The following is a 24,970-nucleotide window of genomic DNA, read 5'->3' as shown; positions in this document are numbered from 1 at the left end:
AATTTGCAATTGATAATTGAAAGTAATATGGCTGATATATATTCCATTAGACTTGGTTAACATCCATTGTGTGCTGTATGTTAATGCCATGCTTTAGTACTATAGCATAGATTTTCCAAGACCTTGTCTTTTGGAAGGTACTGATGGCTGGAAAATTATGGCTGGTGCTAGGGATTTTCTGATCTGCACTTGTGGCAGGTAAGGTACCTCATTGTGGGCCAGGACGCAGAAAATCTACCATGTAATATAAAAGAAAACTGTTTTTTACCATTTTATTTTTTTAAATGAGACCGTTGAAAGGCCTAGGCCCATAATACAGGACACCACCAAGGTAGAGAGGGTAAAAGTGAAGGTGGTGAGGTGAGATGAAGGTGGGAGGAGGCTCTTGTGGAGCATAAACACTGGCATAGACCTGTTGGGCCGAATGGCCTGTTTCTGTGCTGTAAAATTCTATGTAAAAATGAGTTCAATCAGGAAGTAGTGATTTAAACTTCAGTTTAAAAGCCCAAAGATTGTAGAAGGAAGGAAAGACTGAGAGAAGTAGGGGATTACACCGTGTTGAGGTTCTGGAAAGAATGTTAGAATAGGCTGTGGCCCTGTGAGATACTAGCGGACAAGCTCTAAAATTTCTGTCTGTTTACCATAAATGTTTCCCTGTTAGTATCCAATAGTGTTATTTCAGAGCCTGCTTAACCGCTATATTAAAAAGTATAAGGTTAATGCTACCCGCTGGTAAACAATCCTGATAATCCCAGTGGTTGAAATTTGAAAGTTAGGGAAATTGTTACGATTAGAGATTATCAGAGGATAAACTCTAGCAGTAAGTCAGTTGTGTCTTTTTTTTCTCCCTTCAGTTTTCTTCACTATTCTGTTGAAGGTTCCAAATCAACAGATTAATGGTAATTTAACCACTGGCTGAGATTCCTTTCTAGTTGCAAATTTGCATTTTATAACTAATAGTAAAATTGTACAAGATGTGCTTTCTCCTTCATGATATAGTATAATAATCTTCTTTTTGGTTTTCCTTTAAGAAATCTGCCATAGATAATTTCTCAGAAGAAGGATATAAGCCTGAACAAATTAAAGGAATAGTGGAATTTAAGAATGTGCATTTTAACTACCCGTCACGAGCAGATGTAAAGGTATTAGAATGAATTGTTATATTTAGAACACATCCAGATCAAAAACAAATCTGTTTAATATTTCTGATTTTAATGGACTTCTAATAATACTTGAATGGAGTTAACACTCTATTTTAAATGGGTCAATGTCTACATTGAACAGCACATACAGGAGTTTATGTATAAGTGTTGACTGGTGTGCTAAAAATAATGCACAGAGGGAATTAACCCCACAAGCTTGCAAATGCTATAGCAGCGCTAAAAAATATCTTTTTAAGTGAAATATTGAGCAAATATGAGTTATTGATCAATCTCTCATATCACGTGATAAACTTTGTTACAGATTGCTCTCTGCTAAACATGGTTTTCTCCGTTTTAGTGCTGCAGATTTTATGTAGCCTATTTTGTTGTAACGTCTCCATTTTCGTTCTTTCCACGAGTTTCCTCCCTATATCCCTGCCCTATCCTGGAGGCATTGACTATGTGCAAGGTACAATTCCTTTGCATGTTGGATGACCATTGATAACTTGCTCAAATGACCATTGGCCTGAGGCGTGAGTGTCAACATACGATTCAACTATTGGAGAAAGCGTAGTCAAACCCTATCCTATTTCCACCGGACATTCGCACAAATGCAATTCCAGCAGGAATCGTTGAATAGAGATCAACAACAGGGACTTTGGTCCCTTCTTAGGAGCCAGTTGTAACATTGCTACCATCATCCCAACTAAAATCACTTAACTAAGCACAGACCAGGGAGCAAAACTGGGACTTCCCTCACCTGTGGCTCTGCTACCCTCTGAGCCATCACTGCAGCTCTTATTTTCCCTTTTTCAATAAGCCCACAGTATCCGTGTTCAGTCAACTAAAACAAAAAACGGAAATGTTAAAATAAAAAGGTCAGTCAGTCAACATCTGTAAAGAGAAAGGCAGGTTAATCAAAATATTAACCTTTTCTTCGCTTTACAGGTGCTGACAGACTTCCTGTATATTTCCAGCATTTTATACTTTTGCTTTAGATTTCCTGCATTTGCAGCTTTTAAAAAATTATTTGATCAACTGGATAGGTTTGCTATCAAGCAGAGGAGAGCATCTATTCTTTAATTTACCACAAAAGTGTCTTACAAAATGTACAGTCCTATATAAATATTTATACCTGCTTTAATGCGGAGAAATTTTGTTTAAATGGGGCAGTTCTGCTGCTTGGGGAACTTCTAAGGTAGAATCAGTTCCTGGAAATGCCACAGACAACTTGAAAAGGTATGCTCTGAGGTATTACCATACCAGCTGGACCACAGAGCCCTTTACAGTGCTTTTATTTTGTTTTTTTTTTGGTGGCTTTTAATTAAACTTCATGCTAAGTTAAACGGTTTCAGTTGCAGGCACAATCAATAATGCATCGATGTCATTGTGACACCAAGCAGATCACTGCATATTGTTTCAGTTTGCAAACCTTTACTAAAAGTTTTCAGAATACCTTTGTCCTTGTTAAACTTTTTGGATCACTGTGATTCTTTCTGTAGATTTTGAAAGGTCTGAATTTGAAGATTAACAGTGGACAGACAGTAGCCTTGGTGGGAAGCAGCGGCTGTGGAAAAAGTACCACCATTCAGCTACTACAGAGATTTTATGATCCCCAGGAAGGAATGGTAAGAAACTAGGCAGAATTTGTGTTCTCTAAATAATTGACTGTGAAAGGTCCAATTGAAAACTAATCTGTAGCAAATTAATAAGTAATAGATAATGCTAAAATAATTGTAGTGTACCCTCATATCTTGTGTCTTGGTTCCAGTCGTGTAAAGACACAGCTTTGACATTAACTGCTGGCAGAAAAAGTTTTTAGACCAATGCCTAAAGTGCATCCCATAACTTTTCAGGGCCATTACAAACCTACAAGATATGGCCTATACATCATTTCATGGTAGCAACTGTGTTTCAAACAAGATCTCTCAGTGAGTATGGTTTGTATTTTTAGAACTATTTTATATCATTGAGCAAGTTCTTTTAGATCACTCTATCAAAACATACATTACATTAATAGAAAATGCAATTTTGACCTATAGATTAGGCTCTGAAATATTAGGTTAAAACGTATACATCTGAAATTCCTCCGTTATTTTAGTAGAGGCATTAAAACAAATGGGTTAACACTTCCATTAAAACAGTGGAGAGAGGAATTTCGGATGAACACATTGAACTGTAATTTCAAGGCCTTTTGTATTAAAAATGAAAGCGTGAGGTTAGTATACCCTCGCTTAAATTATCTTGCCAATCCCAGTGATGACAGCTTGGAAAGTTGTGGTGGTCCAAAGTAATCACAGGATGTCCTCTATCAGTAACAGCAGTAAGATCAGTTGTGCTTTTTTACCATCCAGTTTTCTCTGCTCCTCTCCTGAAGCTAATGATTCTTGATTGAGTACAGCTCCCAAAGCTCTGCAGCATTTCACCATGTAACTAGTCTTCAGGGTAGAAATCGGTCATCGTTGTGCTTATTTTCTGGGCAGAAAACCAGGGCAAAAATGAACAATTTCCTGCGACCCAAGGACACCCGAAAAACGCTGAACATCATATTGGCTTCGGACGATTTTCAGGCAATAGACCCCTTTCCTACGCTAATGAAGGGCATAATGCCATTTTTAGAATCCTTCAAGGAAATTGAGCTGTTCTGAGTGAGTAGGGCTGGCTGGCATGGCTTTGCTGGCTTTGATGCGGCCGCACCAAAAAGGTAGGTTTAAAAAAATAGAATTTTAACTTGATTTCAATGGAAATAAAAATGAGGAGATATGTAAAATGGAATGCCGACTCGCTATCACCTGTTTTACACTATCGCACAAAGTCAAGATTTAACCCTATGTGAGGAATTAGGCAACTGGCTTCTAATTGGAGTCTTCCCCAGTAGTGCAGTTGAGACTGAGACAGAAACCATCACCACATCATTCAGTCTCAAACCAACACAAGCAATAAACTGAAATATAAGCAAACCCGGTCTCTTTACAACAGGAAAAACTTATGGATGATCAAGGGTCTTGCCCTCATAACATTTGTTTCCTTACTTTGAAGACGTGTGCAGTATATAAATGGTACAGGTCAAAATCCTATAGCGTTTATAGATTGTGTTACTTCCTTGGATTTGTTCAAAAAATAGTATATTTCAGTATCCTAAAGCAATAAGTTAACAGAATAGCTTAGAATCCAGTCATATTTGTACTGATGTACTTTCATGTGTACATTGATGCACAAGTGGTAGCATAATTCCAAGTCAAGTCCTGATGTGACTCCAAAACACACAGAACCACTGAGTCATCTCACACCACTTGGGCTTGACACCTTGTAGAATATAAGATGGGTGTTTTGTGAAGCCAGATTTAAAAGGCACGGACACGCAGAGCTATCTCATACTGGGCAGAGTGCAATTTGCGACTGCAGCATAATTCGAGTATTGCCAAATGCGTTTTGCATTCTTCAGTTACCAGTCTCAGGTACGCAATTTATTGTAACCACAAACTTACAGGATATTTTGATAAAGGTTACCAAAGTGTTGGCACCATTGTCATGTTGCTTTTAATTAATCAGCTTACAATGTTACTTTGATACCTATTCTATGATGTGACAAATATCCCACAACATAGATAAGCAACTATTTTACAGGTATATGTAAACTGTTTTACAATACAGCAAAATTAATATTTGGTGCATTCTCTTTTCTGTTGCCAGATTACAGTTGATGGCCATGATATACGGTCACTAAATGTCAGGCATTTTCGGAAGTTCATCGGTGTGGTCAGCCAAGAGCCTGTACTTTTTGCTACAACGATCGCTGAAAACATACGATTTGGACGTGAAGATGTTACAGATTCAGAAATCGAAACGGCTACAAAAGAAGCAAATGCTTATAATTTTATCATGAAACTTCCTGAAGTAAGTGAGATGCTTCAACCTACAAAGAGATGTTCTCCTCATCAAAACGTGTTGTTGTGTATTTACAAGCACACGATGTTCTAGCTAAGGTACAACAAAATGAATCACTGCTTCATTGCATATGGCATAATTGTGATGAATGTGACCATAAAAAAGTTTGATGTGGAGATGCCGGTGATGGACTGGGGTGGACAAATGTAAAGAATCTTACAACACCAGGTTATAGTCCAACAATTTTATTTCAAAATCACAAGCTTTCGGAGATTATCTTCTTCGTCAGGTGAGTAGTGAATGAGAGGTTCTCAAATCGCATATCTTATATTAGGCTGGGACACCATCACACCAATCAAAGGTGTCGTTGGTGTTCAGACAGATTAGCCACGGAAAACAGTAGGTCCCAGTATGCTGAATACACATTGTGTCAAATTACACAGACAGAGAGAAAGAGACTCGAAAGGCAGAGAGAGAGAGAGAGAATTTCCAGTTGTATTAAAAACAGAACTTTTTTTTCCCTTGCTGGTGGGGTTACGTGTAGCGTGACATGAACCCAAGATCCCGGTTGAGGCCGTCCTCATGGGTGCGGAACTTGGCTATCAATTTCTGCTTCGTCGTCCAGTACTTCCCCGGAGCGGAGAAACTACGCCATGTTCTCCGCAGCCTTCAACATGTCATCGATGACGACGAACACCTCGCTAAGGCCATCCCCATGCCTCTACTACTCGCCTTCAAACAGCCACCCAACCTCAAACAGACCATCGTTCGCAGCAAATTACCCAGCTTTCAGGAGAACAGCGTCCACGACACCACAGAACCCTGCCACGGCAACCTCTGCAAGACATGCCAGATCATCGACACAGATACCACCATCACACGAGAGGACACCACCCACCAGGTACATGGTTCATACTCCTGTTACTCGGCCAACATTGTCTACCTCATACGTTGCAGGAAAGGATGCCCCGGAGCATGGTACATTGGCGAGACCATGCAGACACTGCGACAACGGATGAACGGACACCGCGCAACAATCGCCAGACAGAAGGGTTCCCTCCCAGTCGGGGAACACTTTAGCAGTCAAGGACATTCAGCCACCGATCTTCGGGTATTGTTGTAAACAATTTTACAACACCAAGTTATAGTCCAGCAATTTTATTTTAAATTCACAAGCTTTTGGAGGCTTCCTCCTTCGTCAGGTGAACGATGTGAAAATTCACATCGTTCACCTGACGAAGGAGGAAGCCTCCGAAAGCTTGTGAATTTAAAATAAAATTGCTGGACTATAACTTGGTGTTGTAAAATTGTTTACAATTGTCAACCCCAGTCCATCACCGGCATCTCCACATCATGACGATCTTCGGGTAAGCATTCTCTAAGGCGGCCTTCGAGACACACGACAACGCAAAATCGTCGAGCAGAAATTGATAGCCAAGTTCCGCACCCATGAGGACGGCCTCAACCGGGATCTTGGGTTCATGTCACGCTACACGTAACCCCACCAGCAAGGGAAAAAAAAGTTACCCGTTTTTAATACAACTGGAAATTCTCTCTCTCTCTCTGCCTTTCGGGCCTCTTTCTCTCTGTCTGTGTAATTTGACACAATGTGTATTCAGCATACTGGGACCGTGGCTAACCTGTCTGAACACCAATGACACCTTTGATTGGTGTGATGGTGTCCCAGCCTAATATAAGATATGCGATTTGAGAACCTCATTCACTACTCACCTGACGAAGGAGATAATCTCCGAAAGCTTGTGATTTTAAAATAAAATTGTTGGACTATAACCTGGTGTTGTAAGATTCCTTACATAAAAAAGTTTGCCAAAGAATTTTTCACAAAGACCATAAGAGATAGGAGCAGGAGTAGGCCATTCGGCCGCTCAAGCCATTCAATGAGATCATGACTGATCTGACTTTTACCTCAACTCTACATACCTGCCTTTTCCCCGTATCCTTTGACTCCCTTGCTGATCAAAAATTTGACTAACTCAGCCTTGAATGTATTCAATGACTCAGCCACCACAGCTTTTTGGGGTAAAGAATTCCAAAGATTCACGACCCTCTGGGAGAAGAAATTCCTCCTCATTTCCGTCTTAAACGGGCGACCCCTCATTCTGAGACAATGCCCCCTAGTTTTCGATTCCCCCATGAGGGGTAACATCCTCTCAGCATCTACCCTATCAAGTCCCCTCAGAATCTTGTATGTTTCAATAAGATAAGACGGTGCCTCCATTATTATTTGGCATGTGACAAAATCCTTATTTAAAGCTGTAAAGCAGAGAGCAATATGAGAAAGCTTTACAGGTAACACAGTTATAGGGCTCCATATTACATGGAAATTGGGGGTGGGGGGGCTGCGAAAATTGCAGAAATGCAGAGTGGGTTCGGAAGCCGGCTCCTACCCGCAGATAAAGCCGGCGGGATAATAGTTAAAGAGCTAAATATACCTCAGTGCATCCTGTGGATGGTACACATTGCAGCCACGGTGCGCGGTGGTGAAGGGAGTGAATGTTTAGGGTGGTGGATGGGGTGCCAATCAAATGGGCTGCTTTTGTCTTGGATGGTGTTGAGCTTCTTGAGTGTTGTTGGAGCTGCACTCATCCAGTCAAGTGGAGAGTATTCCATCACACTCCTGACTTGTGCCTTGTAGATGGTGGAAAGGCTTTGAGGAGTCAGGAAGTGAGTCACACGCCGCAGAATACCCAGCCTCTGACCTGCTCTTGTAGCCACAGTATTTATGCGGCTGGTCCAGTTAAGTTTCTGGTCAATGGTGACCCCCAGGATGTTGATGGTGGGGGATTCGGTGATGGTAATGCCGTTGAATGTCAAGGGGAGGTGGTTAGATTCTTTCTTATTGGAGATGGTCATTATCTGGGGCAAATGTTACTTGCCACTTATCAGCCCAAGCCTGGATGCTGTCCAGGTCTTGCTGCATGCAGGCACGGACTGCTTTATTATCTGAAGGGTTGCGAATGGAACTGAACACTGTGCAATCATCAGCGAACATCCCCATTTCTGACCTCATGATGGAGAGAAAGTCATTGATGAAGCAGCTGAAGGTGGTTGGGCCAAAGACACTGCCCTGAGGAACTCCTGCAGCAATGTCCTGGGGCTGAGATGATTGGCTTCCAACAACCACTACCATCTTCCTTTGTGCTAGGTATGACTCCAGCCACTGGAGAGTTTTCCCCCTGATTCCAATTGACTTCAATTTTACTAGGGCTCCTTGGTGCCACACTCTGTTAAATGCTGCCTGATGTCAAGGGCAGTCGCTCTCACCTCACCTCTGGAATTCAGCTCTTTTGTCCATGTTTGGACCAAGGCTGTAATGAGGTCTGGAGCCGAGTGGTCCTGGCGGAACCCAAACTGAGCATCAGTGAGCAGTTTATTGGTGAGTAAGTGCCGCTTAATAGCACTGTCGACGACACCTTCCATCACTTTGATGATGATTGAGAGTGGACTGATGGGGCGGTAATTGGCCGGATTGGATTTGTCCTGCTTTTTGTGGACAGGACATACCTGGGCAATTTTCCACATTGTCGGGTAGACGCCATTGTTGTAGCAGTAATGAAACAGTTTGGCTAGAGGCGCGGCAAGTTCTGGAGCACAAGTCTTCAACATTACAGCCGGAATATTGTCGGGGCCCATAGCCTTTGTTGTATGCAGTGCACTCCGCCGTTTCATGATAGCATGTGGAGTGAATCGAATTGGCTGAAGACTGGCTTCTGTGATGGTGGGGATATCGGGCGGAGGCCGCGATGTGTTATCTACTTGGCACTACTGGCTGAAGATGGTTGCAAACGCTTCAGCCTTTTCTTTTGCACTCACGTGCTGGACTCTGCCATCATTGAGGATTGTAAACAATTTTACAACACCAAGTTATAGTCCAACAATTTTATTTTTAATCCCACAAGCTTTCGGAGGCTTCCCCCTTCCTCAGGTGACACCACCTGAGGAAGGGGGAAGCCTCCGAAAGCTTGTGGGATTAAAAATAAAATTGTTGGACTATAACTTGGTGTTGTAAAATTGTTTACAATTGTCAACCCCAGTCCATCACCGGCATCTCCACATCATCATTGAGGATGGGGATGTTTACAGAGCCTCCTCCTCCTGTTAGTTGTTTAATTGTCCACCACCATTCACGACTGGATGTGGCAGGACTGCAGAGCTTTGATCTGATCCGTTGGTTGTGGAATCGCTTAGCTCTGTCTATAGCATGTTGCTTCCGCTGTTTAGCTTGCATGAAATCCTGTGTTGTAGTTTCACCAGGTTGGCACCTCATTTTTAGGTACGCCTGGTGCTACTCCTGGCATGCTCTTCTACACTCCTCATTGAAACAGGGTTGATGCCCTGGCTGTTGGTAATGGTGAAGTGAGGAATATGCCGGGCCATGAGGTTACAGATTGTGCTGGAATACAATTCTGCTGCTGCTGACGGCCCACAGTGCCTCATGGATGACCAGTTTTGAGTGGCTAGATCTGTTCTGAATCTATCCAATTTAGTACGATTGTAGTGCCACACAACACGTTGGATGGTGTCCTCAGTGTGAAGACGGGACTTCGTCTCCACAAGGACTGTGCGGTAGTCACTCCTACCAATACTGTCATGGACAGATGCATTTGCGACAGGTAGATTGGTGAGGACAAGGTCAAGTAGGTTTTTCCCTCGTGTTGGTTCGCTCACCACCTGCCGCAGGCCCAGTCTGGCAGCTATGTCCTTCAGGACTCGGCCAGCTCGGTCAGTAGTGGTGCTACCGAGCCACCCTTGGTGATGGACGTTGAAGTTCCCCACCCAGAGCACATTCTGTGCCCTTGCTGCCCTCAGTGCTTCCTCCAAATGGTGCTCAACATGGAGGAGGACTGATTCATCAGCTGAGGGAGAGCGGTAGGTGGTAATCAGCAGGAGGTTTCCTTGCCCATGTTTGACCTGATACCATGAGATTTCATGGGGTCCGGAGTCGATGTTAAGGACTCCCAGGGCCACTCCCTCCTGACTGTATATCACTGTACCGCCACCTCTGATGGGTCTGTTAGGTCTTGTGAGGCATTTGAACATAGAAGAGAGTTTGGGCGAGAAATTGGGCCATGTAGCGCCCGTTGTTTCAGCGCTATGCGGCCTCCCAAAGTGCCAAGATGGCATCTTGGCTGCGCGCGCACGTTTCCATCGTGACGTGCGCCGGACGCCATCTTGGTGTAGCTATTAGCACATGCGCAAATACTGAACGACAGCTGCATGTAAATTAAGTAGAAAATGGGCACAACCTGTGTGCTACAAAGTGATAAGTTCCAAAATAGTGTCTTAACGATCAACTCAACGCGCAGTCTTAACTACGACCATCTGAAGTAAAAACAGCAAATGCTGGAGAAGCTCAGCAAGTGAGGCAGCATCTGTGGAGAAAGAAACAGAGTTAATGTTTCAGGTCGAAGATCTTTTGTCAGAACTGGAAGATGTTAAGAGTTAAAGTTTGTGAGTAAGCACAGAGCCAGGGAAAGTGGGGGAGAGGAGGAAAGAACAGAAGGGAAGGTCTGTGATAGGATGGAGGGCACAAGTGATTAAATAACAAAAGGGATGATGGTGCAAGGCAAGGAAGGTGGTAATAGGACAGGTTAAGAAACAAAAGATTGATCAGGAGTATCTGGCAGCAGCAGAACCAGTAACAGCACTAGCTGACTGAAAAAATCAGAATAGTGGTTATGATCTGAAGTTATTGAAATCAAGGTTGTAAAGTGCCTAAACGAAAGATGAGGTGCTGTTCCTCGAGCTCACATTGAGCTTCATTGGAACTGTGTAAGAGGCCGAGGACAGAGAGGTCAGAGTGGGAGTGGGAAGGGGAATTAAAATGGCAAGTGACCGGAAGGTCAGAGTCATGCTTGTGGACAGAGCGGAGGTGTTCAGCAAAGCGATCACCCAGTCTGAGTTCGGTCTCCCCAATGTAGAAGAGACCGCGTTGTATGCAACGGATACAGTATACTAAATTGAAAGAAGTACAAGTAAATCGCTGTTTCACCTGGAAGGAGTGTTTGGGGCCCTGGAAGGTGGGGAGGGAGGAGGTGAAAGGGCAGGTGTTGCATCTCCTGCGCTCGCACGGGAAGGCGCCATGGGGAGGGTGTTGGGGGTGATGGAAGAGTGGATTAGGGTGTTGCAGAGGGAGAGGTCTCTTCGGAATGCTGAAAGGGGAGGGGAAGATGTGTTTGGTGGTGGGATCACGCTCAAGGTGGCGGAAATGGCTGAGGATGAGAGATTGAATGTGGAGGATGGTGGGGTGGAAGGTGAGGACAAGGGGGATGCTATCATGTTCTGGGAGGGAAGGGAAGGGGTGAGGGCAGAAGTGCAGGAAATAGGACGGACACGGTCGAGGGCCCTGTCAACTACAGTGGAGGGGAATCCTCGGTTGAGGAAAAAGGAAGACATTTGCTTTTGTCTTCGACTGCCTGGCGGACCCCCACCAGCGCTATTTAAAGGGACCATGCAGGATTTATAGGTTAGTGGCTGGATCAGCCTGCCGATACATTTGTAACTGTGTTTGGAGATCTCCTAGACTTGAATACTAGGAAGTGGGGACATGGCCTAACGTTTAGAGCCAGGACGTACAGGAGTGAAGTTAGAAAATGCTTCTACACGCAAACGGGGGAGATGTTTGGAATGCTCTTCTGCAAAAGGCAGTTGATGCCAGCTCAATTGTGAAATCTAAATCTGAGATTGATAGATTTCTGTGAACCAAGGCTATTAAGGGATATGGGGCTAAGGCGGGTATATGGAGTTAGGTCACAGGTCCACCATGATCTCATTGAATGGTGGAACAGGCTCAAGGGGCTAAATGCCACTGCCACTTGCTGCCTCCTGTTATGCACCACCTTCTCCTGCAAGAAAGTGGGACATGTGTCTTGGTGATGTGCCTGTCATGGTTGAAAAGCTGCCAGTGTGTGTGGCCTGTGAGTTGTGGATGGGCGGCTTGCAATAGTGATAATGTGTAAGGGTGAGAGGAAGCATCTGATTGGAAGAGTTGAGTACTGATGGAAAGAGTTTGTTGGTATGTGGGTGATGGGGGGTGTAGCGCATGGTGCAGTGGATGCAGCTAGTGGTGCAGTTGGTAGGAGATGCCACTTGACAGTTGACCTCACTCACCTTGACCACTCGTGTCAAAGCATTGAACTTATTCCTGCACTGCATCCATGATGCTGTGATGCTATGCGCCTGGCATTGACTTCGTCCCCTGCTGCCTCCCACTGCCCTTTGGGCATATGTCTGGAGGGCCCCCTTCCCTCCCCCCACGGATATAGGATGTACCTCCTTCTGTCCACCACTTGCACCAAGGCCTTTGGTGCATCAGCAGAGCACCTTGGTGCGCACTCTCTCGCAGGCCTGGTACAAACTCAGATTGGCAGATTGGTGAGGTCTGGCATGCAGATTGGAGGTTGTGGGATTTAGTAGTGTGTTACCTTTATCCAATGTTTCAAGATAACTCATCAGTTTGTAAACATAGGGACTGGTCCTGCATCTGTGTTTTACATGTGCGATGTCTGATCTCTGTTCAGACTCTGTGCAGACAGCAGGCTGTTATTTTCAACAAATATTAGGTACCAGTTGCCTTTAAGGGATTTTATGAGACATCCTCCCTTTAAGAGATTGGGGCTCCCCCTGCTGGTGGAAAGTGTGAATTGCATTGAATCATCATGTCAACACTAATTTCCAACGCTGCCTGAAGGTAAGTCCTCAGGCTGGACGATAGTCTCATCCTATCTGCGCAGGGGCCATCGGGCATGGGTTAAAAGCGGATCGCGCTATCCGCACCTGAAAATGTGGGATGTGGGAATTCAGGGATCCTTCCTGTATCCCTGATTCCTTCACCTGCGGGAAGTGTGTCCAGCTGCAGCTACTGTTTGACCGCTTGACAGCTCTGGAGCTGCGGATGGACTCACTTTGGAGCATCCGCGATGCTGAGAAAGTCGTGGATAGCACGTTCAGTGAGTTGGTCACACCGCAGATAAAAATTACTGAGGGAGATAGTGAATGGGTGACCAACAGACAGAGGAAGAGTAGGAAGGCAGTGCAGGGGTCCCCTGCGGTCATCTCCCTCCAAAACAGGTATACCGTTTTGGATACTGTTGGGTGAGATGGCTCACCAGGGGAAGGTGGCAGTGGCCAGGTTCATGGCACCGTGGCTGGCTCTGCTGCACAGGAGGGCAGGAAAAAGAGTGGCAGAGCTATAGTGATAGGGGACTCGATTGTAAGGGGAATAGACAGGCGTTTCTGCGGACGCAACCGAGACTCCAGGATGGTATGTTGCCTCCCTGGTGCAAGGGTCAAGGATGTCTCGGAGCGGCTGCAGGACATTCTGGAGGGGGAGGGTGAACAGCCAGTTGTCGTGGTGCATATAGGCACCAACGATATAGGTAAAAAACAGGATGAGGTCCTACAAGCTGAATTTAGGGAGTTAGGAGTTAAACTAAAGAGTAGGACCTCAAAGGTAGTAATCTCAGGATTGCTACCAGTGCCACGGGCTAGTCAGAGTAGGAATGACAGGATAGCTAGGATGAATACGTGGCTTGAGAGATGGTGCAAGAGGGAGGGATTCAAATTCCTGGGCCATTGGAACCGGTTCTGGGGGAGATGGGACCAGTACAAATTGGACGGTCTGCATCTGGGCAGGACTGGAACCAATGTCCTAGGGGGAGTGTTTGCTAGTGCTGTTGGGGAGGGTTTAAACTAATGTGGCAGGGGGATTGGAACCGATGCAGGAAGTCAGTGAGAAATAAAGTGGTGACAGAAACAAAAGGCAGTAAGGGAGAGTGTACAGAACATGACCGGACAGATGGTCTGAGAAAGCAGGGCAAAGACCAAGGGAAGTCTAGATTAAACTGCATTTATTTCAATGCAAGAAGTCTGATGGGCAAGGCAGATGAACTCAGGGCATGGATGGGTACATGGGACTGGGATGTTATAGCTATTACTGAAACATGGCTAAGGGAGGGGCAGGACTGGCAGCTCAATGTTCCAGGGTACAGATGCTAAAGGAAAGATAGAGCAGGAGGTAAGAGAGGAGGGGGAGTTGCGTTCTTGATTAGGGAGAACATCACGGCAGTAGTGAGAGGGCATATATCCGAGGGTTCGCCCACTGAGTCTATATGGGTAGAACTGAAAAATAAGAAGGGAGAGATCACTTTGATAGGATTATACTACAGACCCCCAAATAGTCAACGGGGAATTGAGAAGCAAATATGTAAGGAGATTACAGACAGCTGCAAGAAAAATAGGGTGGTAATAGTAGGGGACTTTAACTTTCCCAACATTGACTGGGACAGCCATAGCATTAGGGGCTTGGATGGAGAGAAATTTGTTGAATGTATTCAGGAGGAATTTCTCATTCAGTATGTGGATGGCCCGACTGGAGAGGGGGCAAAACTTGACCTCCTCTTGGGAAATAAGGAAGGGCAGGTGACAGAAGTGTTAGTGAGGGATCACTTTGGGACCAGTGATCATAATTCCATTAGTTTTAAGATAGCTATGGAGAAGGATAGGTCTGGCCCAAAAGTTAAAATTCTAAATTGAGGAAAGGCCAATTTTGATGGTATTAGACAGGAACTTTCAGAAGTTGATTGGGAGAGTCTGTTGGCAGGCAAAGGGATGTCTGGTAAGTGGGAGTCTTTCAAAAGTGTGTTAACCAGGGTTCAGGGTAAGCACATTCCTTATAAAGTGAAGGGCAAGGCTGGTAGAAGTAGGGAACCTTGGATGACTCGGGAGATTGAGGCCCCAGTCAAAAAGAAGAAGGAGGCATATGACATGCATAGGCAGCTGGGATCAAGTGGATCCTTTGAAGAGTATAGAGATTGCCGGAGTAGAGTTAAGAGAGAAATCAGGAGGGCAAAAAGGGGACATGAGATTGCTTTGGCAGGTAAGGCAAAGGAGAATCCAAAGAGCTTCTACAAATACATAAAGGGCAAAAGAGTAACTAGGGAGAGAGTAGGGCCTCTTAAGGATCAACAAGGTCATCTATGTGCGGAACCACAAGAGATGGGTGAGATCCTGAATGAATATTTCACATCGGTATTTACGGTTGAGAAAGGCATGGATGTTAGGGAACTTGGGGAAATAAATAGTGATGTCTTGAGGAGTGTACATATTACAGAGAGGGAGGTGCTGGAAGTCTTAACGCGCATCAAGGTAGATAAATCTCCGGGACCTGATGAAATGTATCCCAGGACGTTATGGGAGGTTAGGGAGGAAATTGCGGGTCCCCTAGCAGAGATATTTGAATCATCCACCGCTACAGGTGAGGTGCCTGAAGATTGGAGGGTAGCAAATGTTGTGCCTTTGTTTAAGAAGGGAGGCAGGGAAAAGCCTGGGAATTACAGACTGGTGAGCCTGACATCTGTCGTGGGTAAGTTGTTAGAGGGTATTCTGAGGGACAGGATCTACAGGCATTTGGAGAGGCAGGGACTAATTAGGAACAGTCAGCATGGTTTTGTGAGAGGAAAATCATGTCTCACGAATTTGATGAGTTTTTTGAAGGGGTAACCAAGAAGATAGATGAGGGCTGTGCAGTAGACGTGGTCTACATGGACTTCAGCAAAACCTTTGACAAGGTACCGCATGGTAGGTTGGTACATAAGGTTAAATCTCACGGGATCCAAGGTGAGGTAGCCAATTGGATACAAAATTGGATTGACGACAGAAGACAGAGGGTGGTTGTAGAGGGTTGTTTTTCAAACTGGATGCCTGTGTCCAGCGGTGTGCCTCAGGGATCGGTGCTGGGTCCGCTGTTATTTGTTATTTATATTAATGATTTGGATGAGAATTTAGGAGGCATGGTTAGTAAGTTTGCAGATGACACCAAGATTGGTGGCATTGTGGACAGTGAAGAAGGTTATCTGGGATTGCAACGGGACCTTGATAAATTGGGCCAGTGGGCCGATGAATGGCAGATGGAGTTTAATTTAGATAAATGTGAGGTGATGCATTTTGGTAGATCGAATCGGGCCAGGACCTACTCCGTTAATGGTAGGGCGTTGGGGAGAGTTATAGAAGAAAGAGATCTAGGAGTATAGGTTCATAGCTCCTTGAAAGTGGAGTCACAGGTGGATAGGGTGGTGAAGAAGGCATTCGGCATGCTTGGTTTCATTGGTCAGAACATTGAATGCAGGAGTTGGGATGTCTTGTTGAAGTTGTACAGGGCATTGGTGAGGCCACACTTGGAGTACTGCGTACAGTTCTGGTCACCCTATTATAGAAAGGATATTATTAAACTAGAAAGAGTGCAAAAAAGATTTACTAGGATGCTACCGGGACTTGATGGTTTGACTTATAGGGAGAGGTTAGACAGACTGGGACTTTTTTCCCTGGAGAGTATAAGGTTAAGGGGTGATCTTATCGAAGTCTATAAAATAATGAGGGGCATAGATAAGGTAGATAGTCAAAATCTTTTCCCAAAGGTAGGGGAGTCTATAACGAGGGGGCTTAGATTTAAGGTGAGAGGGGAGAGATACAAAAGGGTCCAGAGGGGAAATTTTTTCACTCAAAGGGTGGTGAGTGTCTGGAACGAGCTGCCAGAGGCAGTAGTAGAGGCGGATGCAATTTTGTCTTTTAAAAAGCATTTGGACAGTTACATGGGTAAGATGGGTATAGAGGGATATGGGCCAAGTGCAGGAAATTGGGACTAGCTTAGTGGTATAAACTGGGCGACATGAACATGTTGGGCCGATGGGCCTGTTTCCATGTTGTAACTTCTATGATTCTATGAAAATAGACCCTATCCAATTTTTCCCCCCTTTTATCTTTAATAGTAGTAGTTATCCCACCTTTATAGAGAGGAACTTTTTGACAAATTGCTCTTTTGCTTCTGAGAAGGATAGTGCCAGCACAGGAAAGGGAATTGGCAGCATGGGGACAGAATTGCGTTGATCAACACTACAGTTCAATCCAAATAAGTTACTGTATTTTCTAGTCTTTAACAAGACATAGGATTGCTACTCGAGTCAACAAAGGAATGAAAAGGAGCAAAGAATGTTTTAAAGAGGATTGTAACATTTTTGTAAATATGGAATCCAAGGGAATGTGGCAAATTGGATCCAAAATTGGCTCAGTGGCAGGAAGCAAAGGGTAATGATCAAAGGGTGTTTTTGCAACTGGGAGGCTGTTTCATTTGGGGTGCCGAAGGCTCGGTACTCGGTCCTTTGTTTTTTGTGATATAGATTAACGATTTGGACTTAAACGTGGGGGAATGATTAAGAAATTTGCGGATAACACAAAGATCAGCCGTGTGGTTGATAACGAGGAGGAAAGCTGTAGACTGCAGGAAGATATCAATGGACTGGTCAGATGGGCAGAAAAATGACAAATGGAGTTCAATCCGGAGAACTGTGAGGTAATGCATTTGGGGAGAGCAAACAAGGCAAGGGAATGCACAATAAATGGGAGGATACTGTGAGGTGTCGAGGAAATGAGGGAGCTTGGAGTGCATGTCCACAGATCCCTGCAGGTAGCAAGACAGATAGATAAGGTGGTTAAGAAGGCATATGGAATGCTTTCCTTTATTAGCTGAGGCATAGAATATAAAAGCAAGGATGTTATACTGGAACACTAGTTAGGCCACAGCTTGAGCACTGCTCACAGTTCTGGTCACCACATTGCAGGAAGGATGTCATTGCACTTGAGTGGGTACAGAGGAGATTTACGAAGATGTTGCCCGGACTGGAGAATTTTAGCTATGATGACAGATTGGATAGGCTGGGGTTGTTTTCCTTGGAACAGAGAAGGCTGAGGGGTGATTTAATTGAGGTGTACAAAATTGAGGGGCCTAGATAGAGCGGATAGGAAGGAACTATTTCCCTTAGCGGAGGGGTCAATAACCAGGGGGCATAGATTTAAAGTGATTGGTAGAAGGATTAGAGCGGAAATGAGGAAATTTTTTTCACCCAGAGGGTGATGGGGGTCTGGAACTCACTGTCTGAGAGAGTGGTAGAGGCAGAAACCCTCAACTCATTTAAAAAATACCTGGATGTGCACCTGAAGAGCCATGACCTGCAGGGCTACAGCCAAATGCAGGAAAGTGGGATTAGGCTGGATGGCTCATTTCTCAGCCAGCATGGACACGATGGGCCGAATGGCCGCCTTCTGTATCGTAAATTTTCTACGATTCTATATATAGAGCTGTTTAACCAACAAACTCTTGGTAGATGCATGGTGTTATTTAGCCATTTACACCTTTAAAAATGTAAGAATTATTTGCATTTACAAAGTGCCTTTTAAAGTAAGGAACAGCCCAAGGCACAGAGGGAAAAATGTACCAGGTAATAGTAGAAGATTTAAAAGAGATGACCAAAAGTTTGGTTCAAAAAATAAGTTTTGATAAGGATGGAACCAGAAAGGTGAAGTGGTTTAGGGAGAGCGTTCTAGTGAGCAGGGTTGAGACAGTTGAAGTCTGTATCACTGATGGAGGAACAGAAGGAGGGGGGAAGATGCGCAAGAGGCCATATTTGGAGGACTGATAGGTATGGGCTGGAATGTAGGGCTAGTTGTAGAGATAAGAGGCGAGACCGTGGAAGAGTTTGTAAACAAGAATGATGAGGATATTCAGTTCAATGTGTTGAAAGTCAGGGAGCAATGGCATTTGGCAAGGACAGGAATGCTGGGCAAGTAGGACTTTGTGTGAGATAGGACATCAGTGGTGGGGTTTTGGACAAATTGTAGTTTGTGTGGGATGAAGTGTGGGAGCCCAGTGAGGAGAGCATTGGAGAAATCAAGTTCTTGCGTCTGCCCCTTGTGTCCTGGTGTCAGGAATAAAGGCCAAACTGGCCAAATTATGTCACCCACCAGAATTCCCACCAGTCCCAATGTACCGTTCACCTGCAAGATGCTGCTGTAAAGAGAATGGCCTTGTGGCAAAGAGCCCAAGTTTGTTGCTTTGCGGCATCTTCTGACACACTTACCGGCTCTGGATTCAAGTGCCATAAATTCCTGCCCTTCCCACCTTGCAGGCACCGTAGCTGCACAGATACTGGGGCAACTGCTCACCCGCTATATGGTAATTGCTTGACTCCGGGAATTCCGATGAACTCAGGCACGTAAGTTGCTGGTGTGAGAGAAGTCCTGCCATGCCATTGTTATGGTGATGGAGCGGGATCTCGTATTTTCAAGGTGAATGCATTCACATAATCATAAACTCTGCAGTAAGGGAGCATGGACTCAAGCTCGGATGAGGAACAATGAAATGTTCTGATTTGACTACTTCACATAGAGAACAGATTGCGTGGGAAAGTGTGAAGGTGGATGTTGTGAGCAATATCAGACGTGAACCGGATAGATATTTGCCAGAGAAAGGGATTTAAGGGTATGAGAGAGTAATTTTTGGTATTTCTCCAATTTTGGGCCAGCTGGATGGGCTGCAATGGTCCCTGTGAGAACTGTACGTTCCTATCTGAGAAAAATGCACGCAAAGGGACAGTTTTTTTTTTAAGATTGAGATTTTTTTGAGACATTTTCATTCACCATGGGCCTTCCCAGGACATCCCGTGACTAATCATGAGGGTGGACAGGCAGACATGGTGGTGTCTCAAGGCACCATGCGAACAGTCAGGGCGACTGCCTGATTGTTCTGCCCTCCCTGTTGGGAAATGCATGGACTCTGCTTAGCACAACCACTGCGATTATGTGACTGAGTTGAGGAACTTAGCGCAAGATACTTTCTGGGTTGAACCCTCATCCAACTATCCGCTGCAACTCGTAATTTTCTTCCTATTTTGGTGCCTAGATGCCACTGGCCTTAAAGGGTTAACTATATGAAGCAAAGCTTTCTAATATTGAATTTCTGTACAGTGAAGAGTCCATGCCATTTATATTTTGTAATTTGTTGTAGACATTCAACACTCTTGTTGGACAGAGAGGTGCACAACTAAGCGGAGGACAGAAACAAAGAATTGCAATTGCCCGGGCTCTGGTGCGTAACCCTAAGATTCTCTTGTTAGATGAAGCCACTTCTGCCCTGGACACAGAGAGTGAAGCTGTGGTTCAAGCTGCATTGGATAAGGTACAAGCAGATTTTAGTTACCAAACACAATAATTGTACATATTAAGCAAAAGAAACAAAAATTGGTCATCATGCATTTGTGGAACATGTGCCAATTAATATTAATTCTGGGAGAAGTATTTGTAGGAAATGCCTAATGTTATGCAGAAAACAAATGAGCGATTTTTTTTAAACATAGTGAAAACTCAAACATATGTAAACGATTGGGAAAAGACCAGTTCGTCCATTAAGCCTGTCCTGGTATGGTGTAACTTCCACACGCCATCACTGCCATTTCCCTCCCTCCCCCACTCACCATCGCCTGGGAGAGGCAAAACAACTAGCTAATTTATAGTGTTTTTGCTGTGGTTTCCTTGACTCTTCTGCTAATGTTACAGTGGACAATCAGGAGAAACCCATGATTTTGATTTGCTCTCAGGGTGTGGGTGATGCTACAAAGACACATTTATTATTGCCCTAGTTACCCATTACGCATTAAGGGGTTGGATTTCCATGGGGGTTCTCCTAATCATCTGCTGTAACTTCGGTAGAAGATCTGTGGAAACCCCGGAGAAATGGCGCGCGCACAATGATTTTAGTAAATGTTTTTCTTTTTGTACAAATGATGTTTTTGTATCAAATTACAAATTCTTATGAGTAACTCTATGAAAGAAATGAAAAGCTAGCAGTCTGTATCACAGCTCCTTTTCTAACTTCCACAGGCATGTAAAGGGCGTACTACGATTGTGATCGCTCATCGCCTGTCCACAATCAGAACTGTCGATGTGATAGCAAGCTTTGAAAATGGAGCTTTAATGGAACAAGGGACACATGCGGAACTGATGCAGAAAAATGGAGTTTACCATTCACTTGTATCAGCACAGGTATCATTTTTTTTAAATTGGGGTATATCTCAAAATAAAGTACGATGAATGTGGCTGGAAGAAGTAAATACTGTCATATCTTTATAATATAAGAAGAGTTTATACAACAAAATTTTCCAAGACCACACGCCACAGGCAGAGCCTCGCACGCAACAAATGCTCATTGGCAAATTGAAATATTGCAATCCACTGTGTGTAAGATGCCACCAGTGGCATGGGGACTCTGAAGATTTTGCCCATACTCTTTCCCTATAACATTATATAAAATATAATATCACTATAGCAATAGGTTTGTGGCAAAATAAACATGCAGTATAAATCATTGTAAACTTTCATTACAGTATGAGTCAATTGGGACACTATCAGTAAAGGTACTGTATTGTTGCAGCATTAGTCATAAGATATGATAACGCTGCAGTATGAGTTGCGTGTACGATATCATTTCATTGTGATTTATGTGTACAGTATCCCTTCAGTATGAGTTATGTGTACATATATGCAATATCACTTCAGTATGAATCATGTGTATAATATCACTGCATCATGAGTCATGTTTTGCTTTATCATTGCGATATGAGTTACATATAATAGCCCAGATTTTCCTGCAATGGTAAAATTGGCGACATGCACTTCAAATCTCGCCATAAAGCCTATCAATCTCACCATTGTTAACGTGCTCTTAATTTTGCTGGTTTTCTAATTAGAATACACTACATTGAGCACTGCAGTGAATCAGGCACTCGGCATTAATCTACGAGCTGAACTCATGGCTCATTAACCATCCGGAGCCATGGGAGGGTTTCAGTGAATGGAAGTGTAGCTTCCTAAATAAACTTTAATCTACAATAGAGTTTTCAATTAAACACCGATGTCCTGCTAAAATACTCATGTGCCCTGACAGAACGATTAAGAAAAATAATTGACTCAGCTCAATAAACGAAATAACTGACGAAATAAATGAATGAATAAAAACTGCTTTGGTTCCTTTGTGATTTGAGGCAGATGACATGTTCCCAGATAGTCACCATCACAAAATTATAGCAACAAACTTCCGAGTAAAGGATAAATAACACCATGGAATACAATTTGATTTTGGCTCTCCATTTTTCGTGCAGATCTTGGACCAATAAATCAAGTCACCGCCAGGCCACCTGTGCCATTATTTTTAAGTCTAAGTAGCAGCAGCGTGAAAACTGTCTTAAATGTAGGAAATTCATGATCATATTGATTTTAATGGGGCGGAGCTATGATAATTACCTGGCAAGGGTAATGGCGGAGCAGTGCAAAAGTCCCAGGAAAATATGGTGTTGCATAATTAATAGCGTAAGTCGCTTCTTCCATAATTTCCTCTTTTGAGCCGTTCAAGGGTTCCTACAACGTAGATGTGTCATTACAAAGGCTCAAGTCTCTAGGACAGCATGGCCTGTACATGATGGACGGGATTCATCTGAGTAGGGCTGGGCCCAATGTCAATGCTGGAAGAGTCTATCGGAGGGTCTGGGTGGGAAGGCCTAACTAATAAGGCAAGGGAGAGGGAAGGTGAGGAAGTGGAAAATAAAGCAAAAAGGGCAAGGAGTTTAGGAAAGGAACAAGAAAAACAGGAAAGTAATAAAGAACAGATCAAAAAGAGGAGAAATTGAAAGGAAGAAGATTACCAAAAAATTGGAGTCAGGATTGAGTGGTGTGTATGTGAAGCCACAAAATATTCAAAACAAAATAGGATAGTTAAAATCATTAATAACAAAGGAAGGATATGATGTAGTAGCTTTAATATAGAGTTTACTTAATTTTGGACAAGGCTTAATATTCCCGATTATAAAATTTTGGGGAATTTTTGAACATCTGCAGGCCTTTGATCCTAGGGAAAGTGTGGGGTTTCATCTGCCAGGCATCTGCCACTGATCTAGAGGACCGTGATTTTTGGGGCAAGTGTACGTGGTCAAAGTGGAGAATGCTTTTTAGAATACATCCGAGGATGCTTCCTGGATCAGTAGGTTTCTATTGCAACAAGGATTGTAATATTGATATGGGCCCTGACAGCTGTAATGCTTAAGATCTCCGCACCAAAGCTAGCCGCTCCTCTATCTAAGCATTTCCAGTGCAGCTACGACACTGGAATCTGCCCAACAATGTAGAACATTGTCCAGGTATGTCCTATCACCAAAAACCAGGATGAATCTAACCTGACACATTATCAGTAAAATGATGGAAGGAGCCATCATTAGCACCATCAAGCAAGACATAGTCATCAATAACCTACTCACTGAGGCTCAGTTTGGGTTTGACCAGAACGACTCCACTCCAGACCTCATCACAGCCTTGATCCAGATGTGGATACAAGAGCTGAATGCTAGAGGAGAGGTGAGAGTAGCTCCCCTTGACATCAAGACAGCATTTGACTGGGTATAGCATCAAGGAGTTCCAGCAAAACTGAGGTCAATGGGGGAGGGAAAGGAAAACTCTCCTGTGGCTGGAGTCACACTTGTTGTTAACCAATCCTGTCCCATGTCTTCACATACCATTTGGGTTCAGGCCTGTTGAATCGGATACGAATATATACATACGTATTTTAAAAATCAATTTAATCTTTATTTATGACAAACATCATACGTACCAGCAAAGCAGCAACATTTCATGGCAGTAAGAGGACATTGCACGACATTCATGGAACATTGTCTCCCAACACCACAAGGGCTGCAGCGGTTTAAGGAGAAGGCCCTCCACCATCATCTCAGGGCAACGAGAAATGCACAATAAATGCAGCCTTACCAGCATCGCCTGCATTGCAGCCCAAATATAGAGATAATTTAGCTTTGGGAAATGAAGTGAATAAATAACTGATGTGAGAAAAGAACAATTGGGAAATAGTGACTACAGCATAGTTTCAATGTGAAAATAGAGAAGAATAATGAAGGGTCAAAGATAGGAGTGCTGGATGGGAAAAGGCAAAGTTCAGTCAGATAAGAGAAGGGATCTGGCCCAAAATAACTGGGCAGAAAAGTTAGCAGTGGGACATCTTCAAATATGAAATGGGTAGAGTACAGAATCGATATATATTCAAAAGATATTTTGGATATATAAAGAGATTAAAATTAAATTGAAATTTAAAGTAGAGGCAAGTGATAATACTAGGGCTAACAATGCAAAATAAAATCATAAGCAATGTAGGAAGTGTTGGGAGGCAATGAAAGGGGAGAATAGAAAAGCTAAAAAGAAATATGAAAATACTGTCAGATTAAAAAAAGATGAAATACTAAGGGTTTTTATAAGCATGTAAAATAATAATTAAAAAGAGGTCAGGACTGCTAGGAGATGAAGGGGAAATCTATTTGTGGAGGATGAAGGTGTGGCAGAGAGATTAAATAAATATCTTGCATCAGTTTTTACCAGTGATGGTAATGATGGACCAACAGGGAACTATAAGCCAATTAGACTGACACCGGTCGTCCGGAAAATGCTGGAATCCATTATTAAGGAAGTGGTAACAGGGCACTTAGAAAATCATAATATGATTAGACAGAGTCAACATGGTTTTATGAAAGGGAAATTGTGTTTGACAAATTTATTAGATTTTTTTTGAGGATGTAACTACCAGGGTAGATAAAGGGGAACCAGTGGATGTAGTATATTTGGATTTTGAAAAGGCATTTGAGAAGATGCCACATAAAAGGTTGTTACACAAGGTAAGGGCTCATGGGGTTGGGGGTTATGTATTAGCTCTGATGGAAAACAGAGAGTAGCAATAAACGGGTCATTCTCAGGTTGGCAGGCTGTAACTAGTGGGATGCCACAAGGATCGTTGCTTGGGCCTCAGCTATTTACAATCTATATCAATGACTTAGTTGAAGGGATCGAGTGTAATGTATCCAAGTTTGCTGACGATACAAAGCTAGGTGGGAAAGCAAGCTGTGAGGAGGACTAGAAACATAGAAAATAGGAGCAGGAGTAGGCCATTTGGCCCTTCGAGCCTGCACTGCCATTCAATATGATCTTGGCTGATCCTCTATCTCAATACCATTTTCCCGCTCTCTTCCCATACCCCTTGATTC

The 24,970-nt window shown here is 43.6% G+C and overlaps 1 protein-coding gene across 3 annotated transcripts in view; it reads left to right on the top strand.

Annotated features, from left to right (window-relative positions):
- LOC137340861 (ATP-dependent translocase ABCB1-like) overlaps positions 1-24,970 on the top strand; it is a 101,452-nt gene that overhangs the window by 31,626 nt on the left and 44,856 nt on the right. For all 3 annotated transcript variants that reach the window (XR_010966894.1, XR_010966891.1, XM_068003673.1), the window contains exons 11-15: positions 1,032-1,142; positions 2,645-2,770; positions 4,836-5,039; positions 19,888-20,058; positions 20,760-20,921. Coding sequence is in view for 1 of the 3 variants with exons in the window: in XM_068003673.1 (XP_067859774.1) it covers positions 1,032-1,142; positions 2,645-2,770; positions 4,836-5,039; positions 19,888-20,058; positions 20,760-20,921 (774 nt within the window). In the remaining 2 variants the exon portion in view is untranslated. The remainder of the gene's footprint in view (positions 1-1,031; positions 1,143-2,644; positions 2,771-4,835; positions 5,040-19,887; positions 20,059-20,759; positions 20,922-24,970) is intronic.

This window comes from Heptranchias perlo, chromosome 2 (genome assembly GCF_035084215.1).
Source record: "Heptranchias perlo isolate sHepPer1 chromosome 2, sHepPer1.hap1, whole genome shotgun sequence".
Classification (NCBI taxonomy): Eukaryota; Metazoa; Chordata; class Chondrichthyes; order Hexanchiformes; family Hexanchidae; genus Heptranchias; species Heptranchias perlo.
Note: the sequence above shows the minus strand (reverse complement) of the source record. Positions and strands in the feature narration are given on the sequence as shown.